The sequence below is a fragment of the Dasypus novemcinctus genome, chromosome 8 (assembly GCF_030445035.2).
Source record: "Dasypus novemcinctus isolate mDasNov1 chromosome 8, mDasNov1.1.hap2, whole genome shotgun sequence".
Classification (NCBI taxonomy): Eukaryota; Metazoa; Chordata; class Mammalia; order Cingulata; family Dasypodidae; genus Dasypus; species Dasypus novemcinctus.
The window spans coordinates 111,778,139-111,798,276 of NC_080680.1; the positions used below are offsets into that span (position 1 = coordinate 111,778,139).

General features: G+C 40.6%; 1 protein-coding gene across 1 annotated transcript in view; it reads left to right on the forward strand.

The window, feature by feature from the left end:
• The window catches only part of FRRS1L (ferric chelate reductase 1 like), a 28,959-nt gene extending 9,371 nt beyond the window's left edge, over positions 1-19,588 (forward strand). Inside the window, exons 2-5 of the mRNA XM_058302571.2 lie at positions 4,542-4,626; positions 7,185-7,323; positions 10,782-11,028; positions 13,626-19,588. Of these exons, the coding sequence (XP_058158554.1) occupies positions 4,542-4,626; positions 7,185-7,323; positions 10,782-11,028; positions 13,626-13,798 (644 nt within the window). The 3' untranslated portion in view covers positions 13,799-19,588. The remainder of the gene's footprint in view (positions 1-4,541; positions 4,627-7,184; positions 7,324-10,781; positions 11,029-13,625) is intronic.
• The last annotated feature ends 550 nt before the right edge of the window (positions 19,589-20,138 follow it).

Here is a 20,138-nt window from a genome sequence, read left to right on the forward strand (position 1 = left end):
ACAGATGAGGGAAGCGGATTTGGCTCAATGGATAAGCATCCGCCTACCACATGGGAGGTCCAGGGTTCAAACCCAGGGCCTCTTGACCCATGTGGTGAGCTGGCTCATGCGTGGTGCTGATGTGTGCAAGGAGGTGTGTCATGCAGGGGTGTCCCCCACGTAGAGGAGCCCCATGCACAAGGAGTGTACCCCCACAAGGAGAGCCGCCCAGCACGAGAAAAGTGCAGTCTGCCCAGAGTGGTGCCACACACACACAGAGTTGACGCAGCAAGATGATGCAACAACAACAAAAAAGAGACACAGATTCCCGGTGCCACTGAAGTGGACACAGAAGAGCACATACAGCAAACGGACACAGAGAGCAGACAAGGCGGGGGAGGAGAGAGGGGAGAGAAATAAAAAAACATAAGTCTTTAAAAAAAAAAAAAAAAAAGACAGACACACGGTCCTGCCATGTGACAGATAGGATAAGACTCAAACCACTAAAGCCCCGGGAAGAGAAATGAGCCATTTGCCTGATAGTTTGCAGCTGAAGAGAACAGTGAACAGTGCACCTGAGCAGCTGAGAAAGCCAAGATCACCGACCATCTTGCTTCAACACATGGTAACTGACTTTGGTGAAAAGGCAACCTTGAGTTGGATTCTATAGAGTCTTGTAACCTGCAAGCTTTTACTGCAGATAAATACCCTTTATAAAAGCCAACATATTTCCGGTACTTTGTATCAACACCCCTTTGGCAGACTACTACACCCTCAAAGAAATCCCATATACTTTAGCCCTCACCCCCCCCCCCCGTCCCCCATTCTCCCATCTCCCCAGCCCTAGGCAACCAGCATTTCTATAGATTTACCTTTTCTGAATATTTCATTTAAATGAAGTCATACAGTATGTGGACTTTGTGCCTGGCTTCTTTCACTTAGCAAAAGGAAGTGGTAGCATGGGTCAGTACTTCGTTCCTTTTTATGGTGACTACTATTCCACAGTATGGATATACCACATTTTGTGTATCCATTCATCATTTGATGGATATTTGGGTAGTTTCTACTTTTTTTGGCCATTATGAGTAATTTTAGTAGAACATTTGTATACAAATTTTTATGCAAACATATATTTTCATTTCTAGGAGTGGAATTGTTAGGTGATAGTGTAACTCTATTTTTAACCTTTGGAGGAACTGCCAAACTTTTCCAAAGCGGCTATATCCCTGTACGTTCCCACCAGCAGCGAAGATATCCATTTGGGCTTGTGTGGATCCAACAAATGGGTTGGGGTCCTGGAGCCTCCTGCCTGGGGCCAGGGGCCAGTTTCCTTGGCAGGCCAGTTCAGTGATGGTGGTCCAGGTGACATTCCTGGGAGCTCCACTTAGAGCTTGCCCCTCCAGCCCTCCCAAAGATGTAAAACATCAAATTACCTACCTGTTCTACTGCCAATAGCTACAGTAGTTCCTGTTTTCTGTAAAAGACCTCAACTGATAAGAAATAATTATAACTGCTTTTTGAAAATTATAAAACATGACAACTAACACTCTTGGTAAACTTGACAGCCAGGGAAAAAATGGTGGAAATGTATAAAATGGTGTGTAACGGGGCCACAACATTGTGAACATAATTAACAGCACTGAATTATATATTTGGATGTAGTTAAAAGGGGAATTTTTAGGTTGTACATATGTTACTAGAATAAAAATAAAAACAAACATAGGACTGTATGACACAAACTGTGGACCCTATTGAAAATGATGGCTTATAGTTAATAATAGTACAATTATAAAAATATTTTTTCTTGAATTTTAACAAATGTACCACACTAATGCAAGGTGTTAATACTAGGGTGGCATATGGGAACTCTGTATTTTATGCATGATTTTTCTGTAAACCTACAACTTCTCTAAAAAAATATTAATAGACTATTAGATGAAAAAAAGAGAAACTTGAACAAGCCAAAATGATTAAAGAAATGTAAATATTAGCTAACTGAATCAGTGTATCAAAAAACATACATTATGAGCAAATAAAGTTTATCTTAGAAATAAAAGGATGGTTTGACATGAGAAAAATCTATTTAACTTACCATGCATGTATTTAAAAAAAAAAAGATGTATTAAAAACGAAAAAAATGTTCTGCATATAAGTGTAAGTTTTAGAGAAACTCTTAGAAAATTAAAACTATAAAGGAACACCCTTAACATGTTATAGTCTATCCTTTAACAAGCTACAACCATCAGGACACTTGATGGAAAATCTTTAGATGTATTTTCCTTAACATCAAAGTAAGGCATGGGGTCAAATTAAGGCATAGATACATATTATTACTGCTATTGTTCAGTACAATCCTGGAAAAGAAAAGAAATCAGAGAGAGAAGAATTAGAAGATAAGATATGATATGACCATTTACATAGAAAACCCCAAAGAATTAACAAATTGATATAATCAGAGAGTGCATCAAGTTTGCTGTAAACAAGATCAGCATACACAGGTCAACAGCTTTCTTCCTCACTAGCAAAAATACACAGAGGAGCCAGATCTAGAAGTCAGCAGAACCCAGAAGACACCAGGAGAGAGAGATGGCCATGCGATGGAGGCCGAGATGCAAGCCAAGGGACCCCAAGGGCTGCGGCAAGCCAGCAACCAGAGCACTGCAGACTTCACGAGAACGCTCGGTCATGCCGACACCTTGAGTTTGAACTTCTAGCCTCTGAAACCATGAGACAGTAAATCCCTGTTACTAAGCCAGCCATTGTGTGATATTTGTCATAGCAGCCCTGGCAAGACAAATGGCTTCGGGATTGTGGTGAGAAATAAAAGAGGAACATGTACGATGCTGCTTACCATAGTTTGCAGTTGCTCAGTAAGTACTAAGAAAAGCACAACTCACCTAAGATAGGCCTCAGTCTGTAGTACTGAAGTACTGATGTAGGGCTTAGTATAAAATAAGAGTAAAATTAGAATAAGTAATGCATTTGGCTTATTCAGAGATAGCGAAATGTGTGTGAGGTGTTTTAGCATCTGTTCAAGATGTAGGGTAATGGAAATAGGCAATCCATAGTCCACAGATATGTGCCAGGAAGGTATGGACTGCTGCTTTATTTTTTTAAAAGGTGTAATGAGTCTAACGGAACAAAGTAAAAGGAAACAGAGTAAACCGTTTAGGAGAAAAGTGTTTCTGTCTCAAACTAGGTATAATGTACACCTACCCTTAAGTATATGATTTGATTCATTATTGTAGTAAGTAATCATATAAGGAAGATAAGAAAGATACATAGCCGTTAAAAACTGTATGTTTAAGAAATTGAGATGTGAATATTGTACATGCAGCTTAATGAAAAAATGAAAGTTCAGAGAAATGGATTGGAAAAGCCCTAATATTAAGTATTCATATAACTGTTATTTTTCTCTTAAAGCATGTGTATTGCATTAAAAATTGTGATTTTCAAACTCCCAGGGGATAGTAGTGACCCAGTGGTTATTTGCTGTTATACCCCCTTGGTTACTCAGATTCCTTGCCAGTAAAATGGGAAAGGAGCCCACATCTTTTCAATTCATGTGTAAGGTGGGGTCCAAAGATGTGTGCCCTGGGTCCTCAGAAAATTAAGTGCAGAATTACTGTATGACCTGACAATCCCACTTCTAGGTGTATACTCAGAAAATTTGAAAGAAGGGACTCGAAAAAATATTTGCACACCAGTGTTTATATTCGCAGTTGCCAAAAATTGGAAGCAACCCAAGTGTCCATCAGCTGATGATTAGATAAATAAAATGTGGTATATACATACAATGGAATTTTATGGAATGAAGTTCTGATACATGCAACAACATGGATGTTGAAGGTACCATGTTGAGTGACATAAGGCAGACACAAAAGGATAAATGTTGTATGATCTCACTGATACGAACCAATTAGAGTAAGCAAACTCATAGAGTCAGAATCTATAGGTTAACGGGCTGGGGTGAGGGTAGGGAATGGGAAGTTAATGCTTAACTTGTACGGAGTTTCTATTTGGATTGATGGTGAGTTTTGGTAATTGATGGTGATGGTAACTCAGCCTTATGAATGTGATTAACAGTACTGAATTATATATGTGAATGTGGCTAAAAGGGAAAATTATGAGTTGTATATGTGTTACTAGAATAAAAGTGAGAATAAACAAAGGACTGTACAACACAGTCAACCCTATTGTAAACAATGGACTATAGTTAATGCATAGTTAGCAATTATAAAAATGTTCTTTTGTGAATTGTGACAAATGTACCACACTAATGCAAGGTGCTAATAAGAGGCTGGTATAGGGGTCTCTCTATTTTATGCATGATTTTTCAGTAAACCTACAACTTTTCTAATAATAAAAACAAACAAAAAGCCCTGTATGCCTTGTCCCCTTCCCCATGAAGGGGCCTATGAGCCTTAGTCAAAGCTCTTTTCTGAAGTCCCAAACATTTCTAAACCTGTGTGATGGAGAACTGTCAACACATTTAAAAAGCTGTTTGTCATTGGAAAAGTTGTAACTGGATTTTCTAACCATTATTTCTTCTTACTACCCAGGTTACCCTTTCCCTACTGCTCCTCCAGTGGATCCATTTGCCAAAATCAAAGTGGATGACTGTGGCAAGACCAAGGGATGCTTTAGGTTGGTAGAACAGTAAGTGGGATAACTTTAAGGCTAAGAAATTGGCTGGCTTTTCAAGGAAGTATTCAGTTGGTGTGGAGTTCATTCTAACCAGGGATCTGGCCCCCTAGGCAGTGTCAGCAGGTGTGTAGCCTGTTTCTCATGGCCATCCCATTCTTCAGTCTTATGGACCTTTTGATTCTAGAATTCCTCAGACTCTGGAACATTTGTCTCTGGTTCTTAATTTAAATTCCTGAAAGAGAGAATCCATTCGGTCCTGGCCCAGGGCATCTCTCCGAGGCAGGTCGCAGTTCACGGCTGGTTGGCCTGCTTATGGCTGGGCTGCCTTTGGCCTCGGTTCTACTCTTTGCCAAGTGGCTGCATGACAAAGGATAACAGGATACAGAGCGTGTGGGCAGGACAGGGCGATGCCAGACATGTATGAAGCCCAATGCTTTTTCAAATAAATAGTCATGGCTTATGTGCATTTGTGTGATACTAAGTAGCTATCAAGTATTGATTACTTGGTATCTCAAGTTAATGAGTTCCTATGTAATTATTGGTAGTTTTCTATGAAGATGTGATGGACTGGGGCTAGAAACAATAGTGTAGACAGTGGACCTTCCCATTTAGACATCTTTGCTTTGTTGGAAAAGCCCCCTCCCTCTCTTTTTTCAGTCCTTTTATTTCCTCAAATGAATCGCCCTTGAGTAAAGATTTTGATGGCCATTTCACTGAAGGCTCTGGTTTTTTGGGGGGCCGGGAGGGTCAGTGTTCAAGGACTGAGGTGTGAAAATCTAGTATGGGGGTTTGGAGCTGTCTTTGGGTTATAAAGGCATTTCAAGAATTAAAAAAATACTCAAGAATACAATTATTGAGGAAGATGGCCAGTAACATAAATGGTATTTAGGGCATGCTTTTGAGAAGAGAAGGCATTCCCTGTGGGCTTCAGGCTGACTTATTTTCTGGCACAGTCACCCCTCCTTTAGTTCCTTACTCCTTTTAGAGTTTCTCTTTTATCCCAGTTCCACGTGGCCTTGATCTTGTACATCTCTTCCCAGCTGTTCAAGATATACTAGCCAGCTTACTAGCTTGTGCCTTGACTCCTTCCTCACTCCAAACTTAGCTGCCTCAAGTCCTGTTCCTTCAGCTACCTCCATCTGCTTAGATTGTCCCAACCGATGCTACAATTTTCTCCCATCCTGAAAACAGTGTAATACAGTGAGTGCCCCTCAAAGCAGGGCCTGCCAATTCTTAAAGGATCCACAAGTCCTTTGGGTTTTCATTTCAATGATATGCTTTTAAAAAGTTAATGTGTGCATTATCTGATTATCTGGATAACCACCTAATACTGCTCTGTGTTTTAATGTCTGAATTTATGATTGTCTTAGCACCGAGTAGCCCAAAAGAACAAAGGCAAATTTAGTAATTAAATGATGCATTCATAGTCAGCAAATATCAATCGAGGTATTTTGGGGGGACCTTCTATAAATGAAGGTTATGCAGCAATTCAAACAGGTGAAAGTGGATGGTTGAGCCACTGTACTTTGTTCATTTGTCAGAGCATGTTCCCCTCAAAAGGCCTGCACGGTTCAGGCCGACGTACCCCATACGTGTGAGCAGAAATTTATTTTCAGTAAAACGACATCACCCATCCCTTGAAGGCAACCAATTTAAATGTTCCTGCTTTTGTAGTTTAATTTATATATAATTTGTAAATTTGTTTTAGCTGAACAGCGGTATGAAAATTTGGAAGTAAAAAGAGTTGTATATCTTTTTTTTTTTTTTTTTAAAGATTTATTTATTTATTTAATTCCCCCCCTCCCCTGGTTGTCTGTTCTTGGTGTCTATTTGCTGCATCTTGTTTCTTTGTCCGCTTCTGTTGTCGTCAGCGGTACGGGAAGTGTGGGCGGCGCCATTCCTGGGCAGGCTGCTCTTTCTTTTCACGCTGGGCGGCTTTCCTCACGGGCGCACTCCTTGCGCGTGGGGCTCCCCCACGCGGGGGACACCCTTGCGTGGCACGGCACTCCTTGAGTGCATCAGCACTGCGCATGGCCAGCTCCACACGGGTCAAGGAGGCCCGGGGTTTGAACGGCGGACCTCCCATGTGGTAGACGGACGCCCTAACCACTGGGCCAAAGTCCGTTTCCCATAAAGAGTTGTATATCTTTAAGTGACAAAAACCATTTTAAGTTATTCTCTCAGAGAATTTTTTCCCTCTCAGAGGGATTCAGAAATAATTCAGTAATGACTCACGTTTGAGAAACTTGGAGTAAGGCAGAGGACACGGGCTGGAAGCTCAGAGAGCCGGAATCCAGCCCTGGCGCTGCCGCTGACTCCCGCTGTGATTTGGAGCAAGCCCCTGCCCATCGCTGGGCCTCAGTTTGTTTATAAAGTGGAGCAGCTCATCTCCAAAATCTCTCTAACGGAGTGAAGCTGTGGTTTTGAGGTCCCAGCCAGCAAAGATCAGCATTCAGTAATACTGCTGAGCCTCCTAGCTGATGCGTGGTAGCTGCTCTGCGGGAACTGTGAACGAGTAGGTGAAGCAGCAGCAAGGTCTGTTTTGATGTGTCCTGCAGGTACGGCAAGCCAGGCTGTAATGCGGAGACCTGTGACTACTTCCTTAGCTACCGGATGATAGGGGCTGATGTGGAGTTTGAGCTGAGCGCAGACACAGATGGTTGGGTCGCGGTTGGATTCTCTTCGGACAAAAAAATGGTAAGAGACAAATATTGACAGAGCTGATGTTCTTTTGAGTTTGCTGTGTGTAGCAGTTTGGCATTGTATGTGAATTCCAAAAATAGTTATTGGGTTATGTTTGTAAACTGGTCTGTCAGAGGTGTCACTTTTAATTGATTAAATTATGATAAGACTTGGATCGGGCCATGTCAGTAGGGCATAGGACTCACCGAGAAGAAACATAGCAAAGGACAGAGTTGGGAGTTTTGAGCTGGAGCCCGAGAAGTGAACACATAATAGAAGAACACAGAGGAATAATGACAGCTCCTTAGACATGGCAGAAACCATGCAGAGAGAGACAGAGCTGTTCGCTTGATAGTGTACAGCTGACCTTGTGGAGAGAACACAGCAGCTGAGCCCAGAGAGAAATGAGCAAGAGAAGAACCCAAAAGCCTGAACTCTTGGTAGACATCAGCAGTCATCTTGCCCCAACACGTGGCAACAGACTTTGCTTTATGGCCTCGTAACTGTAAGCTTCTACCCCAAATACCCTTTTAAAAAGCCAACAGATTTCTAGTATTTTGCATCAGTGCCCCTTTGGCTGACTAAGACACTGTGTCACTTTAGACTTTAGTTATAGGTATTTTTATGTTTCCCTAAGCTACCAAGCCACATTTAAATTTGAGAAACTGGTTTCTGGCATTGGATTTTCATTTTCAAAGCAAAGCAAATAAACTGATCAAAGCAATATGAGGATTGTGTTAGTTAAGGTTCTCTGATGGCAAATAAAAAAAAAAATTTCCAGCTAGCTTAAACTAAAAATGAAGGTTATCAGAAAGCAGGGTGTCTTGTGGCACCTGTATTCATCAGCTCTTTCCACAGTCTTGCTGTGAGAAAAGCCTCCAAACCCACGGGCCTTATAACAGGAAGCATTTATTTCCTGTGCCCAGGCTCGTGCATTGGCACAAGCCCATTTTAGGCGGGGCTCAGCTGGGCTTGACTCAAGTCCGTGGTTTAGATTCAGGTTTTCTCCGTGTACTCTCATCGTTCTGGAAGGCATATTCTCTTCATGGTCGAGGCAAAAGTTCAAGAGCCACACGAACATATTCCTAGCCCGCTCGCGTCACCACTGCTGACATCCCATTGCAAGTCACGCGGCCAAGCCCAGAATCGAGGGGGCAGAAGGGCACGCCCCCTCCTGAGATTCCAGGAGAAGGTGTAGATGAATACTGCCACAGGGGAGTAAAGAACCGGGCCCAGCCGTTCCATCTCCCACATTGCTCATGGGCAAGAAAGCTGTCTGGACCTCAGGAAGAACTGTGACCAGGAGCAGCAGGACATCAGAGCCCTGGCGGCTGCGCCTCTCGCTGTGCCTCTGCTTCACTCTTTCCTCTTCTCCTTTCTGGCCTCATCCTTTCCTACTTCACTGTGCCAGGGTTCTTCCCAAACAGCCAGGCTTTTGTCAGCCTCTGTCCCTTCACACAGGCTGCCGCTTCCCTCCCCTTCTCTTCCCTGGCCTTTCCGGGTGGCTCGGGTGAGAGAGGAGGGAGACCTGGACTCAGGTGAGAGCAATGGTGGTGGTGAGAAGCCATCAGAGTTTGGTTATGTTCTGAAGGTACAGCTGGCAGGATTTGCTGGCAGATTGGTTGTGGGTTGGGAGGGAAAGAGAAGAAGCAAGCATGACTTCTGAAGTTTTGGCCTCAGCCACATGAAGGATGGAGTTGCCATTAACTGAGCTTGTGGACGAGAGGGAGGGGACTGTTAGGGGAAGAAGATGAAGGATTTGGCCTTTGGTCGTGTTAAGTGTGAGTTGCGTTTTGATATCCATGAAATGAGGCAGGGCATCAAGGGAGAGGTCTGGCTGCAAATGCAGCATATGAAGAGTAACGTGCAACTTAACGCTCCTTCACTGGATGGCATCAAAGGTTTGAAGACCTGAAAATTTTTCTGAGGATTGTTGGATTTATGTTCGATGATCTGTGACTGTGTAACAAACTACTCCAGAACGTGGTGGCTGCAAACAGTGACGACGATGTTTATTTTGCTCATGACCCTGCAATGTGGGGAGGGCCAGCTTGTCTCTGATCCGCTCGGTATCAGGTGGTGCTTTTGAAGGCCTGACAGCTGGGAGCTGGAGTCATCTGGAGGTTCGCTCACTCACACATCTGGTCATTGGTGCTGGCCCAGCGTTGGCCTGGACCACAGCCAGGGCTGTGACTGGAAGCCTGTACATGGCCCTTCCAAGGAGATATTTGGCTTCTGCACACAATGAAGTGAGGGTGAGCATCCCAAGAGGACCAGGTGGAAGGTGTATTGCCTTTACTTTTTAAACTTTTCAGTGGAAACTTTTAAAACAATTGTGGCAATAGATATATAACAAATATGTTGCCATTTAACCATTTTTTTTGCTGTATAATTTAGTGGCGTTAATTACATTGACAATGTTGTGTAACCATTACCACCATCTATTTCCAAAAGTTCCTGTCACCCCAAACAGAAACTCTGAATCCATTAAGCAATAACTCTCCATTCTGCCCAACCTGCAACCTGTTACCTCTAATCTACTTTCCTTTTCTCCTCCCTCCCTCCATTGTCTGCTCTCTATCCATTCACTGTGTGTTCTTCTGTGTCTGCTTGTATTCTCATTAGGCGGCTCCAGGAACTGATCCTGGGACCTTCCCGGGTAGGGGAGAGGTGATCATTCTCTTGTGCCACCTCGGCTCCCTGGTTTGCTAAGTCTCTTATTGTGTCTCCTCTGTTTTGTTTTGTTTTTTTTTTAATTTTTAAAAAATATTTTAATTTTTTCTTTTTTTCCCTTTTTCAGTGCATTTTTTATTGTCTTTATTTTTTAGATACATACATCACACAAAATGTTACATTAAAAAAATATAAGAGGTTCTCATATACCCCACACTCCACCCCACCCCACTCCTCCCACATCAACAACTTCTTTCATCACTGTGAAACATTCATTGCATTTGGCAAATACATTTTGGAGCACTGCTGCACTGCATGGATTATAGTTTACACTGTAGTTTACACTCTCCCCCAGTCCATTCAGTGGGTTATGGCCTCTTTGTTGCATCATCTTGCTGTGTCAGCTCTCCTCGTTCGCCTGCACTCCTGTGCAGGGTGGCACTCCTGCTCAGGGCGGCACTCCACGTGGGTCAGCCCTCTGCGTGGGCCAGGTTGCTGTGCAGGCCACCTTGCCTTCAGCAGGAGTCCCTGGATATCGAACCTTGGACCTCCTATATGGTAGACAGGAGCCCAATTGCTTGAGTCATATCCACTGCCCTAATCTACTTTCTATCTCCATGGATTTACACATTTTTTTCAAAATTCAATGCAGAGAAAAAACATTTAAGGTTATTTTGGGAGGTAGGATTTCAGGTTACAGAGGTAATGGCTTGTATGTTTCTGGGTGTCATTTCTTTCTCCCAGAAAAATTTGCAAAAGACGGACATTTGACTTTTTTCTTTATTCATTTTTCCTTTTAGGGTGGTGATGATGTCATGGCCTGTGTCCATGATGACAATGGCAGGGTCCGCATACAGCACTTCTATAATGTGGGCCAGTGGGCCAAGGAGATTCAGAGAAACCCTGCCAGAGATGAAGAAGGAGTCTTTGAGAACAACCGCGTCACCTGCAGATTTAAACGCCCTGTGAATGTTCCTAGAGATGAGACAATTGTTGATCTGCATTTGAGCTGGTATTATCTGTTTGCTTGGGGTCCAGCCATTCAGGGTGAGCTCACATTTTAGCATCTGGATTAAACACCAGGCACCACTGGGCCTTGTGTTCATTATTTATTGTAGTCACACTGGGTGTGCAAGAGAGTGATACGCACTCCAGATGATATAAAAGAAATAGAAGATGTGATTTCTGCCTTTAGACGTTTATAATAGACTTATGGAGACAAGTTACAAAGATATAAAACCAGAACACTCTGAAATAGTGTACGATGAATTATGTGCTTAATGAAACACTGTGTGTGTCTGCTATATGTGGGATATGGACTCTATATACTCCTCACTGCATCCTTGAGAGGTTTACGTATTTTTATCCTCTAAAAGGATTTAAACATTTGCCAAAGGCTATACCACCTAATTAGTGGAAGAACTAAGATTCAACCCTAGGTCTCTCTGACTGCAGAGCTCATGAGTATGCTTAACTCCTTAGCTGTAAATATAAAAGTACTGACCAGGAAAGGGCCTCCAGAGACTTCTCTAGAGATCAATGCCAATAATTTCACTTTATGACCATTCTCGTGGTCATACGTCCACCAAATTATCCTGTAATCTAGCCTATTACTCGTCAGATACTAATGTGTGCACGAATCGCCTGGATATCTTATAAAACACAGCTTCTAATTCAGTAGGTCTAGGGCAGGCGCCTGGGATTCTGCATTTCTAACAACCTCCCAGATGAAGCTGGTCCATTGACATCCTCACTTTTGGTGGCAAGTCTCTTCCACATTTTCTCAACAGAGACTTGAGGATATCATGAGACCTTTCAGAGACTGCCCAAATCAAGTACCACTGCGATTTCAGCATTCCTCCTGGGTGATCAGCCTAATGACCCTAACAGGAAAGGAAGTCAGTTTGGTTTATCACCTGATCTGATCAAGATATATTTTTCCTTCAAATTGTTTCCTTTTACGAGCTAATTGGGTAAATATTTGGATGCCTCCAGATTTGTGAAGCCTTTCCTGGTTTCTGATTTCTCAGATTACCAATAGTGGATCTGCAATTATAGCTTCAAGTACTTTCAGTGCCCTGGGAAATAAATTATATCTTGGCCTGGAGAAAAGAACTCATTTACAGAGATGAATCTAAAGGTTTGGTTTTGCCCCTTGGTAATTGTATGATATGATATTTAGTCTGTTATCTAAATTCTGAACTTCAATTTCTTCATTTCTAAAATGGGGGTCATAACAATACCAACTTCCTAAGATTTTTGTAAGGATTAAATGAAAACAAGTATTCAAAATTGCTTTACATCTCCTTACATATATGGCATCACAGTCTAAAATTCAAAACCCTTCCAAAATCGGATCCAAAAAAGCTTTACCTGATAAGCTTTCTCAGGACTCCTGTTTTCCTGTCTAAATGCAAACAGGTACGTTTCTACCCCATATATAGGCTTGCGCTTTTCCTATTTCTTGAATGCTCTAGTTACACATCTCTGTGGAGCAAATCCTACCTGTTCCTTTAAGGTCTCTTAAAGGGGCTAACCTTTGAGCTAAGGCTTGAGAGCCATGTGGGATTAAATTTCCCTTGAGAAAGGCACAAACTGAACTTGCATGAGTAAGTTTAGGAGGCACCGAGTAGGTGAGCAAAGAAATGAGTAGGTCAGGAGGTAGAAGAGATGGATGGGGCCTGTTGAGAGAAAAGTCCTGAGGCCAACCTGAGGGATTTGGTTTGCACTAACAGGGACCAGCATGAAAATTGGAGCAGGGACTTGATATGTCAAGATCGATGGGGTTTCCGTAGCAGGTAGTACCTTAAAAATCCTGAATCTGCGCTCTCTTTCCAAGGAGACCTTTACAGTGGATTTAAAGGCTTAATCTCCTTAACCCAAGTTGCATTTGGATTATTTATGGGGATCAGGCACTTCTAAGTAACTTCAGTTTATCAAGCATTCCTTACACACAGCTTTTCCCTCTTTCGGCTTCTAACCAGGCAAAAAAAAAAAAAAAAAAAGCTTTTCATCCAAAGATTTATTTGATATATTAATCCTTTAATCCTCCTCCTTTCTGTACCATCCCCGCCCCACTCTGCCAGAAGGAAACAGACATAGGCACACACAACACACTAATCCCCTCTGGTCAGCCTGGGTGGGCTTCCTCTTTATTGTCCCGCAGACAATGAGAAAGGGCTTCCATGTGTAAGGGGGATTTTAGTGTGGTCAGGAATTGATGATGACCATGTGTAAAAAATATACCTGGGGAGAAAAATAGTAGCTCTTCTTGTTTGAGATCAAAATAATACTTTCTCCATTTGTACTAAGATGATAAAACTCATTAGACATGTTCGAAGGAGATATTCCTACAATACTGGCCAAGTAGCAGCTGGAAAACTGGGGATGCCTTGTTCTGACGGGAGGCAGTGCGGATTAATGATAAACCAGTCTTTTGGACAAATGTAGCTAATTTCTTTGTTCTTTTTATTTCATATACAATTAGAATTTTGATAATAACTCTTTACCTGATGCCAGACCTTTATAATCACTGCTTAGGTACTCAACACTTAAAGACTTTTGTTTTGCTCTTGTTTGCAAAGATCATTTTACATCTATAATATTTTTCAATTGCCCCATCCCCTTTTCTTTCTTTCTTCAAGGTTCTATCACTCGGCATGATATAGACTCACCACCGGCTTCAGAGCGTGTTGTCAGTATTTACAAGTATGAAGACATTTTTATGCCATCTGCTGCCTATCAGACCTTCTCCTCTCCATTTTGTTTGCTTCTCATTGTTGCTCTGACCTTCTACTTACTTATGGGGACCCCGTAACCACAGCTGCAAAGCCAACAGATTAAATGAATTGGAAAGTCTCTAGGATAAATATATTTTTAAAGAAAGTTCAGTATAATTTTGGTTTCCCTGCTTTTTTTTTTTTAAAGAGCAACTACTGTGATTTTGTCTCTTTTGGAAGAAAGAGCAAGCTTCTTTTCTAGTCAAAGAGGATTGTTTAATAATGACCCTGTACTTTGCGAAGGTACTTGAAACTTTTCAAAGCACTTTCAATTTTGTTTTTTTATTCGAGCTTCACAACATCTCTGAGTTGGCTTGATGAAAATGATTACTGCCATTTTACTGAGTGGGATTTGAGACCCAGAAAGGCTGCCTTTTTATCCCCCACATACCAGGTAGCCTGGGCCACTTGGCCAAATAACACATAACAAGGCAGAGAATGAGCTAGGCATAGAAATCATGTCTCCAAACAACCTTTGCTTTTTCTCCTATAGCACACAACAGTGACTTTGTATACTAGAGAGAACTTTGGTTACTAGTTCACAGTCAGCCTTTTAAGGAGGAGAACTTTCACATTTTATGAAGCATAAGGCTTTTTGATATTTATATGGCTGATGGAGAGAATGGGGGCGATTACAGTGATATGAAAATGGTTTATATATTTTTGAAATTTCTTCTCAGTGAGTAGCTGGGAGAAAACATTTTTAAAGATGCTTGGAAAGGTTAGAAATGGAACTGTGAATGTTCCTGAATATGTAAAATTATGTTAATGATAAAAATATGAGAATTCTTAATAGTTAGAATTTGGACCTTTCTACCACTGTTTCATAAACTACAGTATTCATTCACCTGTGGTTACACTAATTCTGTTATCAAAGTAAGAATACACTGAGTTTGATTAGACATGCATTATAACAGACAAATCATCTTAAAATTTGAGGCATTTTAATAATCAACATTCTTAGAGATTATTAGAGATTTTGGGTGGAAACTTTTTCAGATGAGTTGCTTCTTTTAAATTAGAAAATGGGAAGGTGGCCAGTAAACTGAATTCACCTCGAGTATCCATTCAGAATGTTCAGACTTGTGAATTGGACTGGCAGCCAGCATAATTTTTTGACAGTACTTATGAAAAGAACCCAAAGGTTCTTTTGTTCCGAATGTCTTTCCTGACAGCCCCTTTAGAAGGGAAGAGTCTGAGTGTAAGTTATGCTGCCGTGTTTCCATTGTAGAGGCCTTAGCATCCTCTGGCTTTCCCCCGCTACTTAAAGCTGGTTCCACATTTTTTATTTTTGTGATTAAACAACACTGGAGATGGATTTCTAAATCAGTCCTTGGGCTTTGCGGTAGAGTTGAGAGCCTGCCTGTGGGGCGAGCTTTCAAAGTCTTCTGGAAATGGACAAAAATAAGGAAAACATTGCTGTTCTGTGATACTGCAGTTTACCAAGCACTTTCTCTGGATGCGGGAGGAGCCTTTCTGCAGATGGGAAGAGATTAAATGACATCACTGGAACTGGGTAGCATTCAAGCTCAAGTCCTCTGACTTTGCTCATGGTGCCACCTGACTACCCCTTAACTACACCCTCCAGTCGTAGCTGAGGATGGCCCAAGTATCCCCTTCTCAGCCGTACGGATTGTTTATAGTGATGATAGTGAGTCTGCAGGCATCCGCTCTGTAAATAAAAAAGCAAGTATTTTTATATTACGTTCTCGAATATGTATAATATTTCAGCTATAAATAGGTTAAAACTAAAGAGAGACTTCTAGCTAGTCTCTGTAGCAGGCAGGGAAAGAATAAGCAAATGGATTTTCCTTCCGCTTACTTTTCAAATCAACAAGCTAATGATTTCGCTAACTGTTTCTACTTTGATTGCCAGTCATTTTTGCATATCCGTGCTTGGAACTTTCAATGACTTGTCATTGCCATTAGGGTCAAGTGTAAACCAAGTTCATTACCTTTAGTAACACGTCTTGCTACACCTCCTCACCTGCTGTGCCCCAGCCAGACTGAACTGCTCCCAGGTCTTCAGACATGCTTCCTCATCTGTCATGGAGTTCTTTCTGCCCAGATGTTCTCTGCCTCTGTACTTGACAGATTCCTCCTCATCTTTCAGGTCACAGCTTAACTATTCCTTCCCCCCTCCCCTAGACTAGGGCAGGTTTAGGCTCCTGCTGAATGCTTGCACAGCATCCTAGGCTTCCTCATTACCATACTCATCAGACTTTACTGTAATTACTGGTTAGTCCTCCTGGCTAACTCCCTGACGCAGGGGCCATTTCTCTTTACTCACCATTGTAGCAGTCACTGCTCCATAATGGGGACTCAGCAAATATTTGTTGAATGAATAAATAAATTCACACGGCAAGTTTGATTCACAAAGTTATATTCCATATGCATTGCCAGGGTGACCAACATTTTTATATTTTTCACATGTGATCAAACCATGGCCCATTCATTTAACGAACACTAAACTTTCCTTTTTGAAATATAAATAGAAAGATCATTGGTAACAGTGGCATTTTGCTCTGCATTTGACATTTTCAATGATAACCAAGGTTCAGAAATAAGACTTTGAAGACTAGGGATGCTAAACAGCATTTGATCGTCATCTCAGAGAACCATCAGTTTATAGACACATGGAAGTAAAAACTCTGTAGACTTTAATTTCATTCATTCTTACCTGATATAAGAGAATTAACTTTTATTTCTTCAGTCTTATCTAACTGTGATACCCAATCTGTTCTTTCTTTTAAAATGCCTGAATAGAATAATAATAATAATGTTAGCTAAAATGTATTTAGTGCTGTTTTAAGCACTTTACATGGGTTAATGCATTTAATCCTCACAACAACCATAGGAAGTAGAATCTATTATTAATCTGATTTTACAGATGAAGAAACTGAGGCTAGTCATTTGGTATAAATTACCAGGGCTGGCAGGGACTTTAGAGATGGTTTTATCCAAAGCATTTATTGTACAAAGGCATAGAAAGGTGATCTGATTTGCCTATATCCATATGCCCGCCTCACATTCATTAAAACTCTTATTTTCCCATTAAAAGAAGACCCCTCCACTATTCACACTCAACATAGTTAGTTGCTTTTTCCCCCCTTTAGTAATTTGCCATGAACAGGGGGGCTTTTTATATTAATTTTTGTGCAGGGTGAGTGGGTGGGCAGTGAATTTTACTTTGCATCAACTTTCTGCTCTGCATTTTAATTATTTTACCACTCATTTTAGTGCCTTTACTAGGGTTTTTTCTTTTTAATAATACACAGATCGGACAAGACTGGGAGAATATATTCATCCTAGCTAATTTTTAAAAGTGACTTGCCTCTAAGCCAGACCTTCTGACGTGAAACCCAGTGCTCCTTTCATTGCCCCACTGTAGTCTCTAAGATGAATTTGTAAACATGATTTCAGACACAATGCAGGGGCCAAACTAAATTATCTTAGTTTAGAGAACTTGGGGAGGATTGATGGATTTTACTACTTGTTCTGTAACAGGCTTACTGTCTATATTCAGGATTTTGTGCTTAAGAGCTATTTCCACTGAGGTGTGTGCCATTCTTAGCTCTAGGCTAGGGTTCAGCAAATATTTTCTGTAAAGGGGCCAGGTAGCAAATATTTTAAGCTTTGCAGTATCCGCTTCATCTGTTCAACTCTGCCATAGACCATACATAAGGGAATGATCATGGCTATGTTTCAGTAAACCTTATTGACACTAATATTTGAATTTCCTATCATTTTCACGTGTCACAAAATATTCTTTTGATTTTTCTTTTAACTATTAAAAATGTAAAAACCATTCTTAGCATCTGGGCCACACAAAAATAAAACTGCAGGCTGAATTTGGCCCATGGACCATAGTTTGTCAGCCTCTGTGCCTGGCTAGGGGACATACCAGCGTGCCAGTGATCACCTGTTGAGTGGATTGTCAATAATTTATTACAGGTTAATTGTAAAAATGTCAAAGTTAGTGAATAATTTAAAAATTTTTTATTGTGGTAACATCTTCAACATAAAATTCCCTATTTTAACCATTTCAAGTATATAATTCAGTGGTATTTATTACATTCACACTGTGAGTAATTTGTTTTTAAAGTAAGTCATAGTCGATTGATTTTCTGTTATCTTGATAATGACATTCCCATATACTATTCTAATAGATTTTTTGGAGTTAATAGGAAAGGGGGCAGTGAAGTGGTTAAGCAGTGGTCCTATTTTACCTGCATTGCAGCAGTAATGACTGCCTGTTTCTGTTGAATTGTTGTTCATAGTGGGGATTATGATGTTTCAGAGCAATTTATTTCCCAGTAGAAATTTAAAAAAAAATTTTTTTTATCAAGATCTGCTATACCCACAGGAGTGTTTTATGCGTGTGACTATGGCTACTACTTGTATATCATAGTTGAAAATGTTTGAGAACCACTGGACTGGGCCAAATGTTGAGATACGTATACTTTGTTGTATATAGGTACGTTGTATATCTTTGTTTTCTAAGCAGAATTGGTTGTGTTGGGTGGACAGTCTGGCTGTTGTCTCTGTGTGTGTGTGTGTGTGTATGTGTATCATATGTATATACGTGATAGGGTGTGTGTTTACACATAAATGCCTATAGATACACACACTACGACCACTTGAAGATCTTTATGAGGGTTATTTCTGTTTCTGATCTCGCAAAAACTTTAAAACCCAAGAGAAAACACATAGCTTGTACACAGACAAAACTGCCCTTGAGTTTATAGTAATTTAGTTTGTAGAATGGACTCCTGGATCCTTTATTAAGTAATCCTTGCTTCTTCTATTTCACATTATATGCATTGTTAAGAATGTATACAGTATCACTGTTGAGTTTGACTTTTCTATGCTATTACTTAAGAAACCAAGTCTAGTGCTAGCTGGGTAATTGGCATGTGGATGCATCCTATACAAGTTTCATATTTAATTAGCTTCCTTATTCCTATGTCAGTTATTCAGTTTCAAGTTGGACTTCTTTGTTTTTATATTTAATAGAAAACTTGAGTATAATTCTTTTTCAGAAAAAAATAGTGGCTGTTCTTATGTGATTTTAAGTATGACTGGGGACTGGAAAATTAAGGGAATCATCAAACTAGTTCAGATTTTTTTTTTTTTTTTTGCTTAAAAGAAACTAATGCTTGTTTAAGGTTTTCAGTTTTCTCCCTGAATATTTGCTATTAGGTGGATAGCCGTTCAGTCAGATTTTCCTGGAGAGTAAGTGATTCTCTAGGGTTACCAGGTGCTGCAATGGTTTGGCATTTGCCCAGGTCACTAGAAGAGTTCCTATTTCACCACGTAAAATGCCCTGGCCACCTGGAAGATCAAACCCAGCTTCTCCAGTTGCCTTATCCCCACAACGCTGATATGCTGGAACAATCTGGCTCCAGGAATATTAATATACTTTTTTGAAACTGTCTATAAAATACTATTTTGTAAAAACTATGCCTTTAAATAGACATTGATGGGTTATATTTGTTTTATAATAATTGTGCACCCAATGTTCAACTGTGATTGATTTTGAGATTTATGTATATTTGTAAGCCTGTTCTATGTGAATTTTTATTCTAAGATGTGTGGTACATTATTGATAAAGATATGGATTTCTATTTACATAAAGTAATTGTAGCAATATTCCTACATGGTACCTAAATGATTGTTCTGTCCAGTTGCCACCATAAATACTTTTATGTTTAGAGGATTAAGTTACAGCCAGAATATATTAACTGGAATTAAATTTTAGTATATAAATTTTCAATATGGTTTAAAATTCTTCCTGTTGATGTAATTAAAGTAAGTTTATGATTCCATATTGCTTTGCTCTTGTGCATTTTTGGATTTCTCCTTGTTTGTTTTCACTCCTTTCATTAGCAAAATCTCCCTTACTTTTCCCTGAATTTATAGACATTGGAGAAGATGAGATCCTGTCTTGTGTACCAACAAGGAATCATATTGCAGTAGTCTGGCAAAGATCCTTGTAGAGAAACAATTTGCAAAATAAATCAAGTAGTAAATGGAGTGCTAAAATCCCATGTCAAGTATATCAGTTGGTTAATGGCTCTTTTAGTTTCCTAGACTACTAAAGCAAATACCATAAAATGGATCAGGTTAAACAATGGGAGAGAAGTAAATATGTCTCAACAGATAAAGCTTCTGCCTACCATATAGGACATCCACGGTTCGATATCCAGGGTGAGCTGGCCCATGTGGAGTGCTGCCCTGTGCAAGGAGTGCCACCCTGCACAGGGGTACGCCCCATACAAGGAGTACCGCCTGGCGCAGGAGTGCAGCCTGCCCAGGAGTGGTGATGTCCACACAGTGAGCTGATCCAGAAGATGATACAACAAAATGAGGCACAGA